Source organism: Lepus europaeus, chromosome 20 (genome assembly GCF_033115175.1).
Source record: "Lepus europaeus isolate LE1 chromosome 20, mLepTim1.pri, whole genome shotgun sequence".
NCBI classification, from domain to species: Eukaryota; Metazoa; Chordata; class Mammalia; order Lagomorpha; family Leporidae; genus Lepus; species Lepus europaeus.
In genome coordinates this window covers 27,169,015-27,194,450 of record NC_084846.1, presented here as the reverse complement: position 1 = coordinate 27,194,450, position 25,436 = coordinate 27,169,015, and the positions used below count along the sequence as shown (strand labels likewise).

General features: G+C 41.7%; 1 protein-coding gene and 1 pseudogene across 3 annotated transcripts in view; one reads left to right on the top strand and one right to left on the bottom strand.

The window, feature by feature from the left end:
- Positions 1–1,135: 1,135 nt before the first annotated feature.
- KLHL7 (kelch like family member 7) overlaps positions 1,136–25,436 on the bottom strand; it is a 63,409-nt gene continuing 39,108 nt past the window's right edge. For 2 of the 3 annotated variants that reach the window (XM_062178218.1, XM_062178219.1), the window contains 5 exons: positions 24,614–24,756; positions 9,215–9,455; positions 5,400–5,601; positions 3,781–3,878; positions 1,136–2,516 (listed from right to left, as the gene is read on the bottom strand). In XM_062178218.1, coding sequence (XP_062034202.1) covers positions 2,233–2,516; positions 3,781–3,878; positions 5,400–5,601; positions 9,215–9,455; positions 24,614–24,756 — 968 coding nt within the window. In that variant the 3' untranslated portion in view covers positions 1,136–2,232. Of the gene's footprint in view, positions 2,517–3,780; positions 3,879–4,758; positions 4,799–5,399; positions 5,602–9,214; positions 9,456–24,613; positions 24,757–25,436 lie in introns of those variants that run through there. The other variant, XM_062178220.1, reaches the window with a different exon arrangement.
- On the top strand, positions 11,797–12,805 carry LOC133749942 (poly(rC)-binding protein 2-like; annotated as a pseudogene).

Sequence of the window (25,436 nt, the reverse complement as noted above, 5' to 3'; positions counted from 1 at the left end):
AACTGGTGCCCACATGGGATGCTGGCACTGGAGCAGGTGGCTTTACCTGCTACAGCATGGGTCCCCAATAGTACCCAATTTTAAGAGGCAAAATTTCCCCCGTATGTCAACTACTGAAAAGGGGGGCTGGCACTGTGGCGTAGTAGGTAAAGCTGCTGCCTGCAGTGCTGGCATCCCATATGGGTGCTGATTTGAGTCCCAGCTGCTCCACTTCTGATCCAGCTCTCTGCTATGTCCTGGGAAAGTAGTAGAAGATGGCCCAAGTCTTTGGGCTCCTGCCCCTGCGTGGGAGACCTGGAGGAAGCTCCTGGCTCCTGGCTTCGGATTGGCATGGCTCTGGCTGTTGCAGCCAATTGGGGAGTGAACCAGCAGATGGAAGACCTCTCTTTCTCTCTCTGCCTCTCCTCTCTCTGTGTAACTCTGACTTTCAAGTAAGTAAATAAATAAATCTTAAAACACACACACACACACAAGAAAATATTTTTAAAAAATACTGAAAAGGGGCATTATACAGGATGGGAATTTTGGGGAGAAAACATACAGAAAATGTGTACTTGTCAACTTAGTGTACCCATACTCCTGACACTGACAATTCTATGGACTATTTCCCAGGCAGAAAAATAAATCCATTAACTAGAAATTATGATATAGACTACCAAAGAAAACAACTCCTTAATCATGGCCCACATAAAACCTGTCTATAGCACTGTGTATTCTAGTCATTTGACACAGCCTAAAAACAAAGACTAATGTATTTAAAATCTTAGGAGGTGTTGTATATTCTACATGAGATTATTATATCAAATTATGTAATATAACCGTATTAACATAAATTGGTATTCTACCCTCCACAAAATTTAACCAGTGACATTTTCTTCAATGGAGTGCAACCATCAAAAAGTCTACATTAAGATGTTCAGAACAGTCAAATGTAGAGACAGAAAGTAGCTTAGTTGCTGCTGGGGTGTTTAGAGGGCATGGTGTGTTGAATACTTTTATTTAAGATTATTAAAATCTCCATTTAAAGAAAATAGTGAAAAGTGAAATAGAAACACTGCTTCACAAATTTCTAAAAACAACCATTACCTAACATATTTAAATGGAAGAATGAGTAAAACTGAGCAGTCTATTTTAAGTTAAAAAATATTTAATATTGTCAGATTAAAAACATTGATGGTGACAGCTTTATATGGCTCATTCCATATGTAGTGAAAAGGGCAAAACGTTACTAACAAACAATTGAGTAACTGAGGTTGTAAAAGATTTACAGACCATGTAGAAGCAATGAATAGAATACATACATTAAGTTATTATGAAACTTTCAGAGACAACTGTGTTAAATATGACTGTTTTGCTAAGGAAAAAGAAATCATGTATCTTTTAAATCCATAGTTCAGCATTAACATGATGTGATACAATGATCAGTGCTTTTCTAATGATCTACAATTTTGCTAAATAGCTTTATCTTTTCCTATTGAATCATTCTTATTATGATTGGATTTTATCTAGCAGTGAGGACTGAAGAGGCAGAGTCTTGTTAACTACTGTGTGAAAACAGTGACATAAATTAGTGATGGGTGCTAAGCTAACTATTTCTCAAGTTAAAAAGATGGAATATATTTAATTGGATTAAATATATTTTATGAGGGGTTGGGCACATCGTTAAGCCCCAGAAACATTGTTCATGAAATTTTGTGAGTGTATGATGACCCACTCCTATGTACTTTTAAAATGGAATACATTTGGCACTAAAGGAAACAAATGAAGACAAGCAAGACCATGTGAGGCTAAGTTGCTCCATTAGAGTTGCCCATCTTGAATTAGACTTCAAGAACTCTTAGTTCTTGACTAAACAATCAGACCTAACTACACAGCACTTCCATCATGTATGAAAATAGAATCAGAGTTACGGTGAGGGCACTTCACTGATGAGCCAGTCCCTCCTCTGTCATATAGTTACAAATGTGAAATTCATTCCAGAAATTCATATTTCCACCAAATGCATATAACTTTTCAAGTTTTCTTGCTATGTTCTTGGTTATTTGGCCAGCTAAAATAGGGTCTTTGAATTAAGTAAGGAAATCCATATAAAACAATCATCAATTTTATAGGGATTTCATTTAAACATTCTTTAACAAAACACCAAACCAAAACTTTGTAGCCACTCTCTCGGAACAAGCACTGGTGGCCATATTTTTGAGTGTCTGGAGAATCTTCAGCTCCACTCATTTTTCATGTTTCAAGAGTCTCTTCATTTGCTCCACAAGTATCCACAACACAAATTAAACAACTGGTGACTGGGAAAGCACGGACTTTGGAGTTGGCGACCCATTTGTCTGTTTCAGTATTATATTCAAGGATGTGTCCTAATCGACCGACGCCTTGGAAACCAGCCAAGACATAAACTATAGAACCGACGGCAGCACACTTTACTGTCACGCCCTTCCAGGGCATTGGGGAGACCATCTTCCATTCATTTAATTTAATGTCGTAATATTCTACATTGTCGAGACCACCTAAAAGAATAAGACAATGAGAACAACATGAAACACTATGGAAGTCTAAGAAGACCTCTTAAAAGTAATGATTTTTCTACTATTATGAACATTTTCAAAAGAATTTTGCAGTATGCCAAAAAATCCACCATTTCAATTCAACATAACAGAAATTTAACTCTTTTCAGCTTCATAAATACTTTTTTTTCCTGACAAAAATGTGCTATGAAAAATGAAAAAGCAAATCAACCAGTGATTAACATACAAATGTCCTTTTTCCTTCTGTCTTTTATCAGTTTACGGAAAATAGCTTTGGATAGGGATACAGAAGGAAGGTAGTTTTTTTTATTTTTATTTATTTTTTAATTTTTTTTTATTTTTGACAGGCAGAGTGGACAGTAGAGGGAGACAGAGAGAAAGGTCTTCCTTTTTGCCGTTGGTTCACCCTCCAATGGCTGCCGCGGTAGGTGCGCTGCGGCCGGCGCACCGCGCTGTTCCGATGGCAGGAGCCAGGTGCTTCTCCTGGTCTCCCATGGGGTACAGGGCCCAAGGACTTGGGCCATCCTCCACTGCACTCCCCGGGCCACAGCAGAGAGCTGGTCTGGAAGAGGGGCAACCGGGACAGGATCGGCACCCCAACCAGGACTAGAACCCGGTGTGCTGGCGCCGCAAGGTGGAGGATTAGCCTACTGAGCCGCGGTGCCGGCCGGAAGGTAGTTCTTTGCTACACTTCAGAAGAGCTAAAATTTACTGACTGAAGTGAAGTTTGTGGATTATCTCTAGGTTCAGTTTGTATTCCCTGTTATTTAAGACAAGGAGATTCTTTAGCACATCATTATTTAAAAAAATACAAAGGTCCAATTTTGTCATTAAAAAATAATATTGTTGTTTTCATGCACTGCTTAAAAATGGTTAGGAACTTTGCCATTTGGGACTTTATATAAGTCTTTACATTTCTACTTAAGATGTCCAAGAAGTTTTTTTAAAGTTCAGATGCTTCTATCACTCAGTAGTTGGTAAACTGATGTGAAACCACCTCCCAAGAGCATCTGACAATGTGTGGGCGCTGTCACAAGGACTGGTGGCCCCTGGTGATGTTTCATAGACAGGGATGTTTAGTACCCTACAATGTTTCACAAAATGCATGCTTAGTACTTCCCAGAAATTAAGACAGATACCATGATACGGTAAGTGCTTGTATCTGGATTTTAAGAAACATTTCAATAATTTAAGGAAGCACCAGCAAACTCATAGGAGAGTGGAACAGTGAATTAACATCACATACCTAAACCATTCTGACCGCCCACAGCAAATATCTTGTCTTTTACAAAAACCAGCCCATGATTCTTCCTGGCCTCAATCATTGGACACAGCTCAGTCCACCTGAAAAAATAAAAAGTCATCAGTGTGTTGTTCCCAGGACAAATCTCTATAAAAATTTAAATATTATCTGTCTGGTGAAATAAAAATTTAAATATCATCTGTCTGGTGAACTCACCAGATAGAAACAGGAACTGCCTTTATCTATGCTGTATGAGCTTAAACATACTCATAGCTTCCAAAATTCTTAATTAACTTTGAGACCTTTGCTTAACAGTAAACTGAGGAATGTCTGGTTACTTAGATAACCTTTTAAATACCAAAATTCATTGAAGCCATTTGGGGAGCTAACCAGTGGATGGAAGACCTTGCTCTCTCTAACTCTCTGTAATTTTGCCTTTCACATAAATAATGTAAAAAAAAAACAAAAAACAAAAAACACCAAAAAAAAGCTCATATCTCTTAATTAACAAAAAAGCAATAGCTAGAATGGAGGGCTTCTATGTTTTGTAGTCTGACATTAATTCCTTGAAGCCTCACAGTTGGTGCAACTCTTTGATGTAACATTTTTAAAAAGATTTTATTTATTTATTTGAAAGTCAGAGTTACACAGAGAGTGGTCTTCCATCTGCTGGTTCACTCCCCAGTTGGCCACAATGGCCAAAGCTGGGCTGATCCAAAGCCAGCAGCCAGGAGCTTCTTCCAGGTTTCCCACGTGGGTGCAGGGGTCCAAGCACTTGGGCCATCTTGCACTGCTTTCCCAGGCCATAGCAGAAAGCTGGATCAAAGAGGAGCAGCTGTGACACAAAAGTGTACTCATATGGGCTGCCAAAGCCACAGCCAGAGGCTTAGTCTACTATGCCACAGTACCAGCCCCTGGCACAACATTTAAGTTGAACATATTTACCTAATAACTTGTTCTGGTACAGGAAGAACAATGAACAATCCAGCCATATGATCATGTAACTTTTCTTATCAAAGATCTTTGGATATGTCAACAAAAGGAAAACATTAGGACATTACTTGTTTTATTTCCTAACTAGCTTTAATGTCACTGTACCTCCCCCCACCTCTGTTATTCAATGATTGGCACACTGCCTTTGGCCACACTGTACAGGTTCCACCACTAAGTAGAAGATCAGAAAACTGGCTAGTCATTTCTTTACCATTTTGTCTTCTGAAAAACTTTTACTGAGAAAGCTATCTTCCACCTGCTGTTCACTCCTCAAATGCCTGCAACAGCCTGGAACTCCATCATGCTTGCACACAGGAGCCCAAGTACTTGAGCTTCATCTGCTGCCTTCCAGGGTACACAGTAGCATGATTCTGGATCAGATATGGAGGAGCTGGGGCTGCACCAGGCACGCCAGCAGGGGATGAGGATGTCCCAAGCTGCATCTTGATGACCATCACAAGTGCTCACCCCAGCAATCTGCCTTTTTAAAAGCGGTTATTTGTGTCTTGGTTGATTTAATAATAATAGTCTTAATACAAAAGCCATCTTCTGTCAAGTTCCCTCCATCAGTGACATCACCAACTGAACTTGCAGAATAACTGAAATAAGAGTTTTGAGTTGATACGTACGTTTCAGTGGCAGGATCATAAACTTCACAGGAATTAAGCACTCTCCCAGAGACATTGTTCCCTAAACTTCCTCCACACACATAGATGAGGCCGTTGGCTTCCACCATGCCGTGGCTGCAGCGCTGAGTCAGCATGCTGGGCTTGGTGTGCCAGCTTTCTGTTCTTGTGTCATAGCACTCAAACAGGTACAGAGCTGAGTTCCCTGTAAGGGAAAAGGGCCCATCATGCTTTGCAGGTCTGCAGTGAACTGAGTGTGAACTGACTTAGTATAGATGAATCATTATTATGGGAAGGAAAAATTCAGAGTTGCAATGTTCCCACTCCATCAACACCACCACCAGCATGTAGGTAGGAACAGACAAAGTTAATAACTCTGTATACACCTTGGAAAATAAGCAAAAAAGGCTCTACTAAAAAGGTTTATTTATGGGTAATTAAACATTAGAAAAAGAAAGTGGCTTGATTTCAATACAAAAATTAAGTAAGAAACAACACATAATTCGTCAAGCCCTGTTATGCATCGTGGGAATTATTCAAACTTCAAATGTTAACACAGAGTGAAAAAACATACTTACGGATGGTAGCTCCACACTTTAAAAACATTAAAACTTACAGTTAAGTATCTGGCTAAATATTTCTCATGTATTTATAAAGTGTGTGATGTACATGGTATTAGAAGATGATTCCCTTGCTCAAATTACAGGAGTACTCTGGACTTGGGCATGTGAAGAGCAAGTTTTCTATCAATTTCAAATAAAGATATCTCAAAACTGACTTTGTTCTCAATAATCTATATAAAGACTACTTTTAAATAGTTCTCATGTTTGAAGGATAGTTTATAGGGTTAAAACATCTGAGACTAATACTAAAAGACTAATACTAAAAAAACAAACAAAAAACTCCAAACAAAAAAACCACTATCTAAAAATATCCTATGGCTTATTTAATATTCTATAACACCTGCTGCATCACTAACAAAGCTGGACTCCCTGACTACTCTCAGTGATCACATGGGTAAGCCTGAAAGTCTATTTTTAAAAAAAGTTTATTTATGCCGGCGCCGCGGCTCACTAGGCTAATCCTCCGCCTTGCGGCACCGGCACACCGGGTTCTAGTCCCGGTCGGGGCACCGATCCTGTCCCGGTTGCCCCTCTTCCAGGCCAGCTCTCTGCTGTGGCCAGGGAGTGCAGTGGAGGATGGCCCAAGTCCTTGGGCCCTGCACCCCATGGGAGACCAGGATAAGCACCTGGCTCCTGCCATCGGATCAGCGCGGTGCGCCGGCCGCAGCGCGCTACCGCGGCGGCCATTGGAGGGTGAACCAACGGCAAAAGGAAGACCTTTCTCTCTGTCTCTCTCTCACTGTCCACTCTGCCTGTCAAAAAAAAAAAAAAGTTTATTTATTTAGATTTTATTTGAAAGCAGGAGAGGAGAGAGAGCACTTACAATACTTGTGGCTAGGCCAGACTGAAGCCAGGAGCCAGCAACTTCATGTGAGTCTCCCACACGCGTGGGAAACATCAACTGTTGCCTCCCAGGGTCCATCAGCAGGAAGCTGGATTGGAAGCAGAGGTGGGACTTGATACCATGCACTGCAGTATAGGATGTAGGTATCCCAAGGGGTGCCTTAACCTGCTATACCACAATGCCTGCCTCTTAGTCCATTCTTGGGTATATTTAAAAGGTATAAATGTGTTTGCTGTATTTTTAAAAAAATATTTATTTGAAAGGCAGAGCGACAGAGAGGGAGAGGGAGAAGGAAGGTGAGGGGGAGGGGGAGGGGGAGGGGGAGGGGGAGAGGGGAGGGAGGAGGAGGAGGAGGAGGAGGAGGAGCGGGAGAGGGAGAGAGGGAGAGAGGACCTTTTATCAGTCAGTTCACTCCCCAAATGGCCACAAACAACCAGGTTTCGGCCACGCTGAAGACAGGAGCCAGGAACTCCATCCTCATCTCCCATATGGGTAGCTGGGCTGATATGAGATGCTGGCATCACAAGCAGTGGTACGACACAATACTGGCCACTGTTTCTGTTGTATTTTGATGATACGTTTTGAGGGCAAAATATAACTCATAGATTTGTCATGTTTTGCCACTTCACAGTGCAGGAACTCAGTGAGGAATTTTAGAAATGACATTGAAGATTAAGTGTTCTCCCCTCCCCCCGAGAAAAAGCAAGTTAGAACTTTACTATTTCTTACCTCACACCATTTTAGATTAATGCCAAATGATTTGAAAACAAGTACAATGTGCCTTTAAAATTTTCTATTTGCCACCACAGTAGAAAAAGGAAAGATCAGAGAGCAACAAACAGAAAAAGCAATGGTCATGGCCAACAAGAACTTCTTTTCCAACTTGGTAGGTTCAGGTGGTGGAACTGAGGGGAATGTGTGCAGTATACATGAATAGTAGATATTTTTTTTAAAAAAAAACACTACTATTTAACTGAAAACCTGAGTTGGTAGATTCTGAAATGAGGTGATGTGCTGTGTCACAGAACAGTTATTCTTTTTAGGGTTTAGTGTATTTGAAATATTCTATGCAGAATGCTTTTAAAGGAAAAAGGTCAACTCCTAAGACACTTCAGGAAATCAGTTTTTCTTGTACTCATCTGACACATGGTGGGGTGTAGAAACTTGAAACAGATAACTATGCTGTCCAAAAGTAAAACAGTCTCTGGGCTAATATAGAAAAATAAAAAGATAACATTTAAAATCTATACCTTGGGGTTAATTGGTCTGAGTTCTCTTTACCAATCCGTTTTGTTTTTTAAATTCATCTGAGAGGCAGAGAGAGAGAAACATGCACTTCCACCTGCCAGTTTACTCTGCAAATGGCTGGGCTTGTGCTAGGCTGAGACTGGGAGCCTGAACTCAATCTAGGCCTCCCACATGACAAACCCAATTACTTGAGCCATTACTGTTACCTCCCCAGGGTCTGCATTAGCAGCACTCTGGAGTCAGGTCCTGCAGGAAGGTATCAAATGCAGGTACTCTGATGTGGGACACAGGTATTTTATCTGGCATCTTTATTCACTTAGAAAATTATTTTATTTAGGAAAAGATCAGTGTTGGACATTAACAAACTATTCATCAGCAAGAAAAGTTTTTATACCCACACTCTGATCTGATCAACAAGAATGAAATTCCACTATCAGCAACTAGATTAAAAACCTAGTTACACAGGTTAATCCTCCGCCTGCGGTGCCGGCATTCCATATGGGCGCTGGTTCTAGTCCCGGCTACTCCTCTTCCAATCCGGCTCTCTATTGTGGCCTGGGAAAACTGGAAGATGGCCCAAGTCCTTGGGCCTCTGCACCCGTGTGGGAGACCTGAGGAAGCTTCTGGCTCCTGGCTTCAGATCGGCACAGCTCTGGCTATTGTGGCCATTTGGGGAGTGAACCAACAGATGGAAGACCTTTTTCTCTGTCTCTCCCTCTCATTGTCTGTAACTCTACCTCTCAAATAAATAAATAAAATCTTAAAAATGCTGATACAATCAATCAAAATATTAATAAAAAAATCTTAAAGCAAATCAAATAGTTCATTTTTACTGATATCACATACCCCAAACTAACCTAGAAATAAAATTCAGATGGTGTCAACTTAATCATGTTGAAAACAACTGGCAATTAATGTAACCTAGAAAGATGAATTTTTGTTAGTTAATGATTTATAATGGGGTAAGGTAAATTATCAGGGAAAGGGGCTCTGAAGCATAAAGTCCCCTTATAAATAATATCAATACTAACTTAAATATGTAAGCCAAAGTGCTTGGCTTAAAAGCATTTCCCCTGAACAAAAATAAAGTAAGAAGTCCTTACCTACTTCGGAGCCTCCCGAGGTATAAATTTTGCCTTCTGCAGCGCAGGCAGCCAGGCTGTCTCGAGGGGTTGGGGGGCCCAGTTTGGAGTACCAGCTGTCCTTCACCACATTGTAGCAGTCCATTCGTTTTATGGGGAAAAGCTGAGAGCCACCCAAAATGTATACTACGTTGTCCCAAAACACACATGCTGCATCTCTGCGTTTTTCAAAGGGGCAGCGGATGTCTGTCCAGCTATAATCCTGTAACAGGAAAGGACAGAAAGCTTTTGGTGAGGGGAAAATAAAAACAAAAACAACAGGAGATGGTCAAACAAACAGAACATATAAGAATGTGTTAATTTACTGGAACACACACAGACACATGTGGCTTGAGATTAAAATCCAAATTAACCTCAGGCTTTCTTGAGAGTGGGGGCCCGTTGGGGCAGAGCAGGAGGAAGGCACATGACTACCTTGGTGACTTTCTGGCTCTAATTTATCTGGACAGATCACCACTACCCTGTCTTCTATTCCTTCTGTTATTGAAGATAACATACAAGAAATTCTAAAATAGGTCATTTTGTTACTTTAAAAAAGCCTCTTTTTCAAATACATTTCTAGCCAGATGTACTCAGTGGTATTAAAAAAAAAAAAAAAAAGGATAATGCGAAGCTTCAACTGCCACTCTCCTACTGATCTCTGGAGGTGGAAGGCACTGTGTGGACCTCTGTGACAGAGTGACTTCTTAGAGACATTATGTTGAGCCAGTGTAGTCGGCCACTCTTCCAACTGTGATCAATACCATGAAGTAGCTGACAAGTCTGAGTGGTCTGGATGCTCAATTTTCTAGTGATTAGAAAGGAGCACCTGTCTGTACCTCACGGCAAGGCCTGTTCACAGTACCACACTCACCAACAAGCACCCACGCATGCTTGTGTCCCATGTGCGTCTGGTGTATGAGTGGGGATGCTTCCAATCAGTGTGCTGAACCCTTGCCTTTTTTGAGAAAGGAAGCTACAGCGTGTCTGCTGCTTTCTGAAGACAAGCAAGGTCACACAGGAATTCAAAAAATCCCAATCTCAACCAAGCACAGAACAGGCTGATTCTAATGTTGAGTTCCCTCTGGGAAAACTGGACTGGTACCTATCACGTCTCAGATGTTCACTAGACTAGATGAGCGTACCACAGAGGGCAGCTTCTAATACAGACTATTTTGACTCATGGTGAAGATGGACATTCTGGTGTTTAGGTGACCAGGACACAGAGCCTTAATTGGTCAGGACTTCACTCTCCAAGTAGGATCGATGTCTCCCTGGGTTACTCAGTGGTAATCAATCAGTAGGCATACAAAACTATGGGATAAACATAGTATCTTCCTGAAGCTTCAGTTTTACTCAATGGATACAAATTCTCATTTGTTCTCTTAAGAAAAACTGTGCACCTTACCTTAAAATAAAAGAAAATGGGGTCAGTGTCATGGCACATCAGATCCTGTAGTGCTGGCATCCCATATGGATAATGGTTCGAGTCCTGGCTACTCCACTTTCTTTCTTTTTCTTTTCTTTTCTTTTTTTTTTTTTTTTTGACAGGCAGAGTGGACAGTGACAGAGAGAGACAGAGAGAAAGGTCTTCCTTCCATTGGTTCACCCCTCAATGGCCACTGCAGCCGGTGCGCTGCGCTGATCCAAAGCCAGGAGCCAGGTGCTTCTCCTGGTCTCCCATGTGGGTGCAGGGCCCAAGACTTGGGCCATCCTCCACTTCACTCCTGGGCCACAGCAGAGAGCTGGACTGGAAGAGGAGCAACCGGGACAGAATCCGGCGCCCCAACTGGGACTAGAACCCAGGGTGCCGGCGCCACAGGCAGAGGATTAGCCTATTGAGCCGCGGCGCCAGCCAACTACTCCACTTTGGATCCAGCTCTCTGCTAATGTGCTTGGGAAAGCAGTGGAAGATGGCTCAGATACTTGGGCCCCTGTGCCCACGTGGGAGACCTGGAAGAAGCTCATGGCTCCTGACTGGCCTAGTTCTGGCCATTGTAGCCATTTGGGGAAGGAACCAGAGGATGGGAGATCTCTCTAACTTTGTCTTTCAAATAAATCTTAAAAAAAAAAAAAGAAAGAAAGAAAATGATAGGAAATAATGACTATGTTCTATGGGGAGCAATCCCACAAAGGTAAATATATGTGGTTTGCTTACATATTCTGCAAATCACTCATAATTTCTACCCGACCAAGTTTACTTGGCATAGAAAAATAATTTCATTAATAACCAATGTTAACTCAGTGAATTTAAATTTCACCATGCTTACCCAATTTTTTTTATTTGTTATTAGAAAGCCATATGGGTCAGACCAACAGAAGCAGCCAGAGCCCTACCCACCCACCCACCCGCCCGCCATGGAGGTCTCCTTCCCCCTTCCTTCTCCTCCACCCACCCCATTATTCTGCACCCCTCCCCCACCCACTAGCCTCCAGTCCTTCCATTTTGTGCCTGCTCCCCCTTCCTCCTCCATGGCCTCGTGCCTGCAGTTTTTGCCTTTCATCCACATCCATGGCCAAACACGTGACCACTTATGGTGCAGCTCCCAAGAACACTGCTCGACATGGACACCAGTGTGACTGAGGGTGGATTAAACATCACTCCCACTATCTGGCAAGGAAGTGGGCAATATCATCATGAGAAAGGAGAATCTGCTAAGAGTAACGCCCAAATCAGCACCTCAGAAGGGAACTGTCCTGAGAGTGATCCCTTTGCTGGACCCACTGATGCCATCTTCAAAGCCTTTGCTAAGATCATCGACAGACAGGAAGAGGACATCAGCAGTTCCATGACCAACAGCACAGCTGCCAGTAGACCTCAGATCACCTTGAGATTGGTGGACCCTGCCAGTCAGTGTGGCTCTCTCATTGGAAAAGGTGGTTGCAAGATCCAGGAAATATGAGTTCAGGGCTCAGGTGCAGGTGGCAGAGGAGATGCTCCCCAACTCAACTGAGAGGGCCCTCACTATTGCTGGCATCCTGCAATCCATCATGGAGTGTGTCAAACAGGTCTCTGTGGTCATGCTGGAGCCCCCCTCCCCCGACCCCCAAGAAGGGCACGACCATTCTGTCTGGACCCGAGCCTTCCAGTTCTCTGGTCATCTTTGCAGGTGGTCAGGCTTGTACCACTCAAGGACAGCATGCCATCCCACAGCCAGATTGACCAAGCTGTAACTGTTGGCAACACAACAGTATCATTTTCCCATGACCTATAACATCAGATTCAGTGGTGTTGAATCCAGCTCTCCAGAGGTCAAAGGCTATTGGGCAGGACTAGATGCATCCATTCAGACATGATCTCATGAATTCAACATTCGAAATGATTTGATTGGCTGCATAATTGGGAGTAAGGGTGCTAGAGTCAGTGAGACATGATGGATGTCTGGGGTACAGATCAAAACTGCAAACCCAGTAGAAGGATGTACTGAAAGGCAGATCACTGGATCTGCTGCCAGCGTTAGTCTGGCTCAATAGCTTATCAATGTCAGGCTTTCCTAAGAGACAGATGGCATAGGGAGCAACGAGAACAATGCAGATTCATCCAGAATCCCTGCTGCTGTTCACCACCCATGACCCATCTGTGTAGTTTCTGACAGCAATTCCAGGTTTTAAATAGCTTATAAATTTTCAGTTTCTTCATACTTCATCCACTTGTGATTTTTTTTAATTAAAACATTTTAGTTCCTTTCTCTGTTCAATCGTTAGTTCTGAGATCATACTTAGTTTTCTAAGTTTTTCCTGGTGTCTTTTTTTCCTTGGCTCATAAAATTCTCTGTCATGGAAATGTTAAGAGCATAAAATAATTTCAATTCTGTAACATCAGGAATTTCTCAAAAAAATTAAGATGGACTGGAGCTTTTTCTTTGTGAATAGAAACTGGTGGTAGGGGTTGGGGGAGAAAGCCATATAGGCACTTCTCCATAATTTTTAAAGATATTCTCAGGAACATTATTTTTCCATTTCTTTTTAATTAATTTTAGGATGAGAGGCTGGCATCCCATTTAAGTGCCAGCTGAAGTCCTGGCTACTACGCAGTTCCCTGGGGAAGCAGCAGAAGATGGTCCAAGTGCTTGCTTGGTACTCTGCCACCCATGTGGGAGACCCAGATATAGTTTCTGGCTCCTGGTTTTGGCTTGTCCCAGCCTTGGCTGTTCTGGTCATTTGGGGAGTGAATCATTGGATGGAAGACCTCTCTTTCAAATAAATCAATAAATATTCCAAAAATTAATTTTAAGATGAGAAAGTTGGTCATACACTGCTTTAAATAATTTCTAATACTGGATACACTTCAAATAAAGAATAACTGCCCATGTAACAGTCAGAATTAAAAGGAAAAACCTTACAGCACTCTTTTAGCCAGATGTGTTTCAGCACTTAGACACGAGGCTATGAGGAAATGGTTGCAGAGAGCTTGGAACAGATTAGTTCTGACTTTCTAGTGCTACTCAGGGGTTGGGGCAGGGAGTAAGTGGATGCTTACTAGTACTGGTCCTACAGGGCTTGGGCAGACTTCAGATTTAAGCACTGAAATACACTGCTCTCTTGGAACTATCAGCATAAGGGTAAAAAAGATTAGCTTTTGAGCCAGCCAGAGGTGGGAGGAAAGAGGGAGAAACAGGCACATGCTCTACCTGCTTTCAATTTGGAATCCAATTTCTCTAGAAATCTGCAGATTTATAACATGTTTAACGAGAGTTTAGATAACTGTCAAAAGTTATTGCACACACCAGACACTAAGCTTGATATATAGACTACCCAGCTCTAATATTGTGCCCAATAGTTCATGTCCTATGTTAAGTTAAAGTCCATTGTAAGAATTTCTACCTAGAATGCAAAATGGACTTCATTTCAGCTAAAATTTAGTATTTTTACACTTGGATTCATTTAGATACACCTGTCTGAACACACCTGGCTTTGGTTGTGTGTATATGTGGGAGAGAGGGGGCAGTTGATCTCTCTCATCTCTCTTTTTGTATGTGTGTGTGGTAGACTTCTCTGGTAAACCTACCTAACTCCCCCAATCCAAAACAGAACGCTGAGAAGGTGACCTGATGCCTGCTCCTTGGTGACTGGTTATACTATCTAGGAGGTAACGTGTAATCGAGGATTCAAGGAGAGTGAGAAAAAAGGATATGGGAAGTCAAGTTCAGCAGCTCAAGGGAGTATAAGCATTGGGCCTAAACTCTGGGGGATGCAACCAGTTCCAAACTGGAGACTGCAGGTGAAAGGAAAGTTATACACAACCTGGGGGTATTCCTCAGCTACAGGCAAACTAGAGAAACAAGCAGCATTAATGCTAGCAACAAGGTGGACAAACAGCACTAGAGTCACTGATACAGAGGGGAGTATGTATGGGCAGGGAACTGTTACCTTAAAAAAGATAATTTAACCAAGTTTTATTGAGCATCTATTCCATGCAAGGTTATATGCTTAGGTGCTGAGAAGATAGGAAAATGGGAACACTGAAAAAGACATGGGCAGAAGGATTTCTTAAATTTTGATATGTATATATAATATATACAACACACACACACACACACATATATATATATATATATATCACCCATACATAATACACACACAGAATGACACATCCAGGGGGTAAATTCTACCTTCCTTGCCTCTGCTGTGACATGCTACATTCTGTACTTTCAAGCTCAAGACTCTTCATTTTTGTAGGATTCCCTGATCTTTTTCTGGATCCTTGGGCACTGTGCAGTCTAGACTGGATGAGTATACTCCATTCTTTCTAGCCCTGTCTGGTCTTCCAGCCTTAGTCCAACAGTTCTCATCACTCCCAGGACAGCAACAACTTCTTAGCAAGGAGCTGTAAACATTTTCTCTCAAATGCCTCAAGGCCAAGACATCAGTGTGCTATTTTCTTTTATCCTTTAAAGAATAATTTTTATAAAATTTCTTCTGAAAACACAGGATTCTCAAATAAGAGAAACACTGTAGACTGAAAATCAAGGTGATCACAATCCAAAAGGTAAAGAAATACATTTTTTAAAGACTTGAGAACTTTATTTTGGACCATTAGGAGAGGATTCAAACCAAACTAGGGATTCAGGGTCTTAGAAAAAAAGGAAAGATTACAAAATAAAAAAAAAAAAAAAAAAAAAAACTTTCAGATTTCTTTGGAGAAACTCAGGAAGACTCAATCCAATAAATCACAAGTGTTTTCTCTTATTTTCTGACTTAGTACCTAAAGGCTAGCTAAAAATCAGCAAACTGGTGATACTCTACAGAAAGCAGTTTTATGTCAGATGCCAGTAAATTCCTAGAAGTAGCTCCACGAGAATATTCTATGAAGCAGAGTGGCTGGGACGAAGTGGCACTCCAATATGGATTGCAGGCACTCCAAGTAGTGGCTTAACCCCCAACAACAGCCCCAGAGCAATTCTTCTCTGGACAGAGGGCAAAGCTGCCACGGTTAAGGGGGTTTCACTGCAGGAGTCTTTTAACACGGAAAAACTGCCAATAGGCCAAATGCCCATGAAGAAGATAAGGATTAAATTAAGGTATATCCTTATGACAGAATACTCTGCAGCACCTCAAAAGGATTATATTTTCACTGACATGAAAATATCTCCATAATATAAAGTGAGAGTTAAAAAAGTTTTGTAAAACAGCAGGTATGGCATGATTCTGTATTTGTAATCTCATGTTCCGTAACTACTGATAAGCATCTTTACATGCTGGGAGTACTTTAGCTTCTTCCTTTACATCTTACTATATTTGAATTTTCTACAATGAACATATATTAAAATACAACAATCAGGGAAAAAGTTCTTAATTATGGTACAGAAAAAAAAATCCCAACTGCTTTTCACAATAGTGAGAAGTGTAACATTAAAGTTACATTAAGTTAAAGGCTTTAAGAATTAAAAAAACATTAATAGCTCTCAATTCTGTATGGCTAAATTTCAACTATAGGACAAGAGACATTAATTTGCCTTTTTTGGTATTTTCTTGGGACACTATAGTTTTGCAGAACACTTGTTCATGCCAAGTTATTTCTCAGGCTACACCCATATTTTGAAATGTACCCATTTTCAATAGGTTCACACAAATTTTGCTGGAGACATAGTAACTTCCCAAAGTCCAGAAGGAGATTTAATAATTAGTCATTAGAAGAAATATTTTTGCATCCTAAGTTCTTCAAGAATAACAGCATTGTAGCCAAATAAGAAAGCTTCTACCACTGGGCAGTTTGTGCTGTAGCTGCTTGCTAAGACAACTGGGCTTACTTGGCAATAAATGTGAGTAAATGGACATTTCTCAGCTGTTCATGATTAATAAATTCACAGGGAGCCAGAAATGCGGCCGGACAGCAAGTCGGGGAATTACTGATTATGACTGGCTGCTTCACATGCTCTTCCTCTCTGTTCTCAAACTGTCACACTGAAAAACAAAGTACTTTTCAAACCTGTAACTACTCAGAAATTCAAGTATGAAATAAAACTCGATCTGAAACTGAAAAATGACAGGGGTATACTATCAGCATTTGTGCTCTGAGTAGAAAATAAATATTAGGGAAGTATCCTTGTGTGAGGACCCTACCAGCGATCTTCAACAGATTTGCCCTTCAAGTGAACTTTGGAGAGTAATTTTTAATGTTATGAAGGCATATCACACTGTCAATGATTATCTCAAATCCCAGAATGCAATCAGAGTCATTTAACAAAATGTTCTCCACAATGGAATCTACTTTTTGTGCTCAGATTTGCACAGTGCATGACGCAGATGACCAGGAGGCTTAAAGAATTAATCAAGTTCACCAAATGAGCGGGGAAGATGGTAAGCCCTTTTACATTAAAACAGCGGACAATCAGAAAACTGACTCAGGAGTGAATGAAGATTGAAGACATGAATAAGGAGATGACCATAAATGACATTCACACAAATTTGAGAAGACTTAAATTTCTTATTTTCAGACCAGAAAACCAAAGTTTAGAAAGGCTAACTGACGTGCCTAAGGTCATATACCTAGACTTGAAATGCTCTTTCACCAAATAGCTGTTTCCTTAAAAGAAAAAAAAACCAAAGACCGTCCTTCTGCCAAGTCCTACAAAAGAAAAAAGAATGATAGTCTAGAGCTTCAGTTCTTCCACATATTCTCACTTCTTTTAAAAAGTGCAAAGTTCAGTTAGATTCCATTCAGTTAAATGACACTTTTGGAGGTGGGTGCTAGGTGAAGTGGTTAAGATGCTGCTTGGGATATCCCCATCCCATATCAGAGTGCCAGGGTTTGAGTCCTGGTTCCACTCCCAATTCCAGCTTCCTGGTAATGCAGGAATGAACTGAATATGATTCAGTACTTCTGAGATGACAGAGCTTATGGAGACTCTGGGTCACCATGAGAACATCTACCAAAGGCAGCCTATCCTCATCAGGTGATACGGCATAGTACACAGGTATCCTCAGCCTGACTCTCACCCAAGCCTACTCTTCTCCAGCTACTTCCCAGCAGCTAGTCCCTTCAAAGACCAACAAAGATTCTATTCCTGTTTTCCTTATCTCTTCCCAGTTATAGCCTACAACCAAATACCTGCAGCTGTTTCCACTCTCTCCAAACCTAAGAAAGGGGGAAAACTGCTAACTTATGATAATTAAGGCTGGCTGTGGCTTATGGAGAAGGCATTTGAAAGCATCCCTCAGGGTTGGTCATATTTGCCCTGGAGGTTTCCTGCAGATGCAGGGACTTAACACAGAGACACAATCTCTGAAGCTGGGGAATTTCAGGCGCTGTACCAAGGTGAAGTGGAAGGGGCAGTGATGTTAATCTTGGAACAAAACTACAAATCAGTGTGGCATGGAGCTGCTTGAAAGGAAACAGACTGAGACGCTCAATACTCTTGTTTCAGGAGACATTCCAGGAAGACAGACGCCTCAATTGAGAATTCACCTAAGAATACGGTGCGGCATCTTGAAGCCAATGTGAAGATCATCTGTCTACCAAACTGCCTGGGATCAGGCAGAAACCCTACCGTGCACAAGCTGCAGAACACCGACTTCAACCACGGGTGCCTACCATGCTGACAACTAAGCAAGCTTCAGGGAGACCCGGAATGGCCCACAGTTACATTCCAGCAATGTCAGTCACTGGACCTCCCAGTGACTGGAGGTCAAAGAGGTGAAGTCCAAACCCTCTGGAATGCCTGCTGCTGTTTATTTCAAATATTTTGTTTCTGTGAGTGCTCTTACTTGAATGTACTGCTTCTAGAACACCTTTTGCTGATGGTAAACAATACTGACATATTCTCATAAGTCTCACTTTTTAAAGATTTATTTATTTATTTGAAAGGCAGAGAGAGAGAGAAAGCGAGAAACTTCCATCCATTGGTTCACTACGCAAGTGGCCACAACGGCTGGAGCTGGGCCGATCTGAAGTCAGCACCCAGGAGCTTTCTCTGGGTCTCCCACACGGTGATGGGTTCACCTCAGAGTGCCGAGTTGTGAACATTCTCTCAGGGAAGGTCTCCTGCCTAAGACACTTACAGGCTCTGGCCCTCATCCTGGCAGTCGGATTCCTTGTTCGTTTTCAGCAGGGAACATGCAGAGTCCCCTTTTCTCTAGTCTCTGGTTTCTCCACCATATGAAAGTTTGGGCCAAGGTCCTGACAAAGTCTAAACCCTCAGCCCATCATTTCATTGGCAAGAGGAATCCAAATGAAACTGGTCAATTGTGTCAACTTTTATTTAGGCATCAACATCATCGGGCATTACCATGCTACAATATGAAAATACCAATTCTAAGAGAAATAGAACAATGAATACAGGTAACTCTTTTATAATCATTATATACCTGAAGATTTAAAAACAGATTCAGGATGGGGAAAGAGAGGCTCAGTAGGGTTTATAAAAGGACCATAACAAGAAAAATACCATTTCGGCTTAATATAGCCACCCAGGCCTTCTTGTCCTATCAGTATTCTGAAAAAAGTTAAGATTTTTTTTTTTGGCTATAGCATTTTAGTCATCAATTACTACAAATATTTGCCTATCAAAAATGATATCCAAAGAATATCGAAAGACAATAAACAGCTTATAGGTATACTGACTTAATTCTGGATAATTCAGTTAAATAATACTGCTTACACAGCACTCTTTAAAGGGGATTAATTCACTGAAAATGATCACCAGTTTTGGGTACTGTAGAATACACTATTTAATGATAATGAAACCTACTTTAACATTTACAAACATTAAGTTCAACAACTGTAAAATAAAACTTCCATATAGTACTTGAATAATCAAACAATCATGTTGGCAGAGCTAAGATAAATAAAAATTTAGAATGAATTCAGCTTCTCCAATTACTTTCATATCAGAGGTAGTGAGGACTGGCCAACTTACACTGAAGTATAGTGTACAAATAACAGTAAATGGCAAAGGTTTTGCAAGATGAATTTTTACAGCAATCAGGAAGGAGCTGGCAGTTTTAAGAGAAACATTCAATACACATTGTAACATTAGCTTTGGTGAATAAGAAATTCTGACGGAATGAGGATGTTTTTATCAGTAATTCCGCAATGATTTGAATTTTCCCAATGGATATCTAAAAACAGCTGGTTGAGCTCTTTTCTATAAAAAGAGCAATTAAGAATGGGTCATTATATGAGCAAAGCAAGACATCAAATGAGAATTCTGAAGTTACAGTTTCACTTCCAGGGTCGTGTAGAATATGCACCTGTTTTCAACTGTCCAATAAAAAAAAAAATCAATGAAAGTGTTAGAACTTCAGGTTAAAAATAAAGTGCTAAGGGTCATCCCACATTTGCTTTATTCTAGAAACATTCCTTGCTTTCTAAATGAAATCAGGATTCTTTATGTCCAAGTGTACATTAAAATAGCCATTTAAAAATATCAAAAAGTAAATAATTTTTTTTTTTTTTTTGGACAGGCAGAATGGACAGTGAGAGAGAGAGAGAAAGGTCTTCCTTTTTGCCGCTGGTTCACCCTCCAATGGCCACTGCGGCGGTGTGCTGCGGCCGGCGCAACACGCTGATCCGAAGGCAGGAGCCAGGTGCTTCTCCTGGTCTCCCATGGGGTGCAGGGCCCAAGCACTTGGGCCATCCTCCACTGCACTCCTGGGCCATAGCAGAGAGCTGGCCTGGAAGAGGGGCAACCGGGACAGAATCCGGCACCCTGACCGGGACTAGAACCCAGTGTGCCGGCGCCGCAAGGTGGAGGATTAGCCTGTTGAGCCATGGCGCCGGCCAAATAAAATATTTTCTACAAACACTTGGTAGAAATTGTTTTTTAACTGCCAAAATCAACATTACAGTTTGACTTTGGGAAACAAATAGGGTATAACTGTTATCAAAGTTTGAAAGCTATGGCTTGCAGAATTATAATTTAAAATGCTATGATTTGTTTTAGCTTAGAAAAAGTTTCTCGGCCAGTGCCGTGGCTTAACAGGTAAATCCTCCGCCTTGTGGCGCCGGCACGCCGGGTTTTAGTCCCGGTCGGGGCGCTGGATTCTATCCCGGTTGCCCCTCTTCCAGGCCAGCTCTCTGCTATGGCCCCAGGAAGGCAGTGGAGGATGGCCCAAGTGCTTGGGCCCTGCACCTGCATGGGAGACCAGGAGAAGCACCTGGCTCCTGGCTTTGGATCAGCGCGATGCGCCGGCCGCAGCAGCCATTGGAGGGTGAACCAACGGCAAAAAGGAAGACCTTTCTCTCTGTCTCTCTCACTGTCCACTCTGCCTGTCAAAAAAAAAAAAAAAAAAGAAAGAAAGAAAAAGTTTCTCATTTTATTGTTCTTGACACAAAAGGATCCTAAAAAATTAAAAAACAGAAATAGTCACTGAAATTTCAACAGGCTTACCCTCAACTGCTGTGAAACAGATGTGTTTCACTCACCATTTAAGCATGCTGAGGACACTGTGTTTATTGGAATGCACTGACCATGATGAATTCTCATGGCACTTGTGACCAAGCCTTCTACTGAGAAATGAAGCCATGTATCTTTAGTGAAAAAAATACGTAAATAAAAAATTTAAGAACCAGCATGTATTATAGAGATGTAAGAATGGATTAGGAATAGATGTCTGAGCTGAGAGCAGCCCAATAAGGACTTATCAGATATTATGGCCTTTAGTCAATACAACTTGATCCTTCATCCTTACCAAGGTGTTTTTGATACGGGCAGCTTATCATTGACACTATGGGTTAGAGTGAAGATTTATGGTAAAAAAGAGAAACTGGGGCCAGTGCTGTGGCACAGTGGGTAAAGCCACTACCTGCAGTGCCAGTATCCCATATAGGCGCTCAAAACCCAGCTGCTCCACTTCTGATCCAGCTCTCCTGCTATGGCCTGGGGAAGCAGTAGAAGATGGCCCAAGTGCTTGGGCCCCTGCACCCATGTGGGAGACCCGGAAGAAGCTCCTAGCTCCTGGCTTTGGATTGGTCCTGTTCCAGCCATTGCAGCCATTTGGGAAGTGAACCAGCAGAAGGAAGACCTCGCTCTCTGCCTCTCTGTAATTCTGCCTTTCAAATCAATCAATCAATCAATCAATCTTAAGAAAGAGAAACTACTGGAGATCTGTACCAAAGTTGAATAGGAGGAACTGCTTCCTTGAAGATTGCCGGTGATTCTGATTGCCTTCAATCAACAGGGCCAGATATGGTTTTCTTACTGTACTAGATTAATACAACCACCAACTTGGCTAACACTTGGCTAACATGTTATGTCTAACACTTGGGCTAATGCATATTCTATTACTGTCTACCCAGACTACCAGATGGACTTCCTCGTCAGCTAGCAGGGAAAATAATGTTGTGGTCTGACATTAAGGACCTCTTGACTCTTTAGCTCTCTCCCACATTTTAAGGAGCAGATGTCCTACACTATCTACCCTTCCCAGTCATCTCCATCCTACGTTGATACCCATCATGCTGAGAAGTTCTGCAGACTAGGAGGAAATGGAAAGGATGCTGCAAGTAAGACATGTACTAGACAGGACGGAAGACAAAGTAGCCTAGAATAGTGCTGATCACTTCAAAGTCCCCAGATATCCATGGGTTCAAAGCAGAGGGTGGTCAACTAAAGTGTAAAGGCTACACCAGCTCACCACCTGTTTTCGCAGAGTTTGGTGGGGCACAGGCACACCCATTTGATTGTAGGTGGCTGTTCAGAGCTGAATCGCTGCAGCAGAGTACACATGGCATGCAAAGCTGAATATACTTATTCTGGCCCTTTATAGAAAGTTATATATCCTTGGAGTCATCTCCTGCTTAGCAGACAGGGCATGTATCCTGTATATGGGTGGCCCTTTTTTCGCACTTCTACTGAGTCAAACAAAATGCAGTCAGTTATAAGTAAAATCTAGAGCAGAAGAAGGCTTTTTAAAGGGACAGGCTACAAGAGTACTGCTTGGCCCTTCAGGCTACCTTGTGATCCTGGGAATCAGGATGCTGCACTGAAGCCTGTCCCAGTATGATCAGACCATGCCCTCAACCAGGACTGTGCCCTCAGGGAGGTGCTCCCCATGTGTCAGCTGGCAAATCTGGAAGACTTCAGCTTGGTTCATTTTTGAAGATACTAACCAAAAATGAACTGCTAAAGCAAATTAAAGCCCCTTCAAGAACTGCACTCAAGGAAAACATGAAGGAACGTATTCTGATTTGACTATTTCAAGCAGTCCTTCTTACTGTGCATTCTATGTCCAGGAGGGAAAGATAAAGGTCAGTTCTGGCCAATTCCTGGATGTTGCTAATGGCTTACCTGGATGGATGCAGATTTGAAATAAGCAAGAATGGAAGACTGCTGACAAGATTTGAGGGAAAACAATGTAGGTGACTCTCCAGAAAGGACAAAGTTATGTCCCATATGAATGCTTTTTATAAAAAAAAAGTTTATATATTTTAATCTACCTGAAAGTCAGAGTAAGAGTGAGAAAGCAAGAGAACTTCCATCCATTGGTTTACTCCTCGAATGCCCACAACAGTCAAGGCTGGGCCACCCTGAAGCCAGGGGCTCAAAACTCCATCTGGGTATCCCATGTGGATGGCCTGGGTCCAACCACTGAGCCATAATTTGCTGTCCCCAGGATGCATTAGCAGGAAGCTGGGTCAGAAGCAGAGTAGCTGGAACTCCAACTGGCACTCTGATTCATGATGTAGGCATCCCAAATGGCAGCTTAATCCACTGTGTCATTACAGCTGTCTCTTAATGAATTCTCAGAATGCCCACAACTTCAAAACATTCTCTACAGACAGGACTTCATCTTTATCTTTCCTCCCTAGCCAATGTGATGCCTGTTCAACGGGGCTTATGAGTGACTACACTGGCACTGACAGAGGTTGCATTATCCAGCAGTCATAGAAGCTAACGGACTTTTCCTCCCTCCGGCCAATTTGGCTCCCTGTTACTGACCACCAGCCACTTTGGCAGCGATACTGAACAATCCAAAGCCCTTGCTTTGTCACCATATTTTGAGGGAAACAGTTGGTTACCTGATAATACACTAATTACACTGGGAACCATCCACTGTTGACACTGTTCTGTCCTCACAGGAATTGATACTTAGTATTTTCTGTCTTCAGCACCCTTGATAACACTGCATCACCACATTATATCCCAGAACATTCGAAGGTATCAGAGAAGAATCTACTTGACAGGATGTGCTGGTCTCATAGGCAGCAACCACAAATGGACTTAAGTGATGAAAGGGGTCACAGTGTGTGCTTGATTTGGCATCAGCTATGGTAGCAACATGTGAGTGTGGACAGCCGTCATTCAGGACTGCAGAAACTGCTCTGTCCTAGCAATACATGCAGGAACTCCCCCTCCCCACCCCCAACTATTTCTCCTATAGGTCTGAGAAACAAGGAGTAGCAATCGAGCGGAACCTGGTCTGATAATGATCTACGATAATGACCTATGAAAACGTCTAATGGTTTATGATAAATAAATATATCCAGGAAAGAACACTAAAATTGGCTACCTTCCAGATGATTGGATTAAAAGTAACTTTATATTTTTCTTTGTTTTTTTTCTAGGTTTTCCATGTTTTCTGCAATGATTAGGTATCATTTTATATTAAAATATAATTATTGAAGAAAGAAAATCCATCTAGCGCCAGAAGCAGATTTTCATTGAAAATGGCACATAATGAAAACAAGGAGTTGCTAACAGAAAGAACTAGCTTTCTATTTTCTTTGATAGTAGTTACTGTGCAGCACTCCAGAGCAACTATGGAAACATCTGAAATCTGATAAGGCTCAATTTCCGTATCTGTAAATGAAGATGACAACCATAGGTGTTTGAAAGAACATAAACGAGCAACTCTGAAGACATGAGTCACTACTTATGGTGGGTGTCAGTGTCCTTACAGCTTTCAAAACAAAGAGAAGAATAAGAATTACTTATTTACCTTTGGGTTAAAATATCTACAAGACTGTGGTTGGGAGCCTCCAAAGAGGGCTATGCGGTAGTCATGTTTCTTTCTTCTAGGCCTGGTGCCATCTACGAGTTCTTCTCGATCTTCTGGGGACAGGAGATGGTACCTCATTCCACCTGTGAAAAATACATGGCAACTCTTCAAGAACAGCAGCACTCACGTAACACTCTGAGAAGGAAATCCTCAGACATAATAGTGAATTCATTCCTGGAACTTTTATCATCCCTCTGTAGCATTCTAGGAGAAGGAGAAGGAAGAGCAAGAGACATGTCTGAGGACTTGAGTCCTAAACAATTCATTATTCTCAGTAATCACCATTATTCCAGACTGTCCCCCTCCCCTTACTACGTCCCAGAGAATTATCTGGCTACTAAAGCAACATCTGCCAAAATCATAATTACTGAAATCCAGACCAATCTTAGCACACATTAGAAACCCCCAGGAAAACTCTGAAGCTACTTATACCTGGGCCTGCCACAGATCAATTAAATCAGAACCTGCGATGGCAGGGCTCATGCACTGTTGTATACAAGGGCTCTTTAAATCCTAGACACTTAAAATGTGGTTCAAAGAGCAACAGCTTTGGCATCTGAGAGTTCATGAGAAATGCTGAATCCCAGACTCAACCCTGGGTCTATCAAGTCATCATCTGCATAGTCAAGAAAACCACAAGGTAATTAAGATGAGAAGCACTGGTGTGGACCACTCTACAGTGCAGCAAGGGTTGAGAACTACTATGATTTAATGACCCTCTTCTTTCAGGATTTCCCTAATTTTGTTATAGGTTACTTAATTG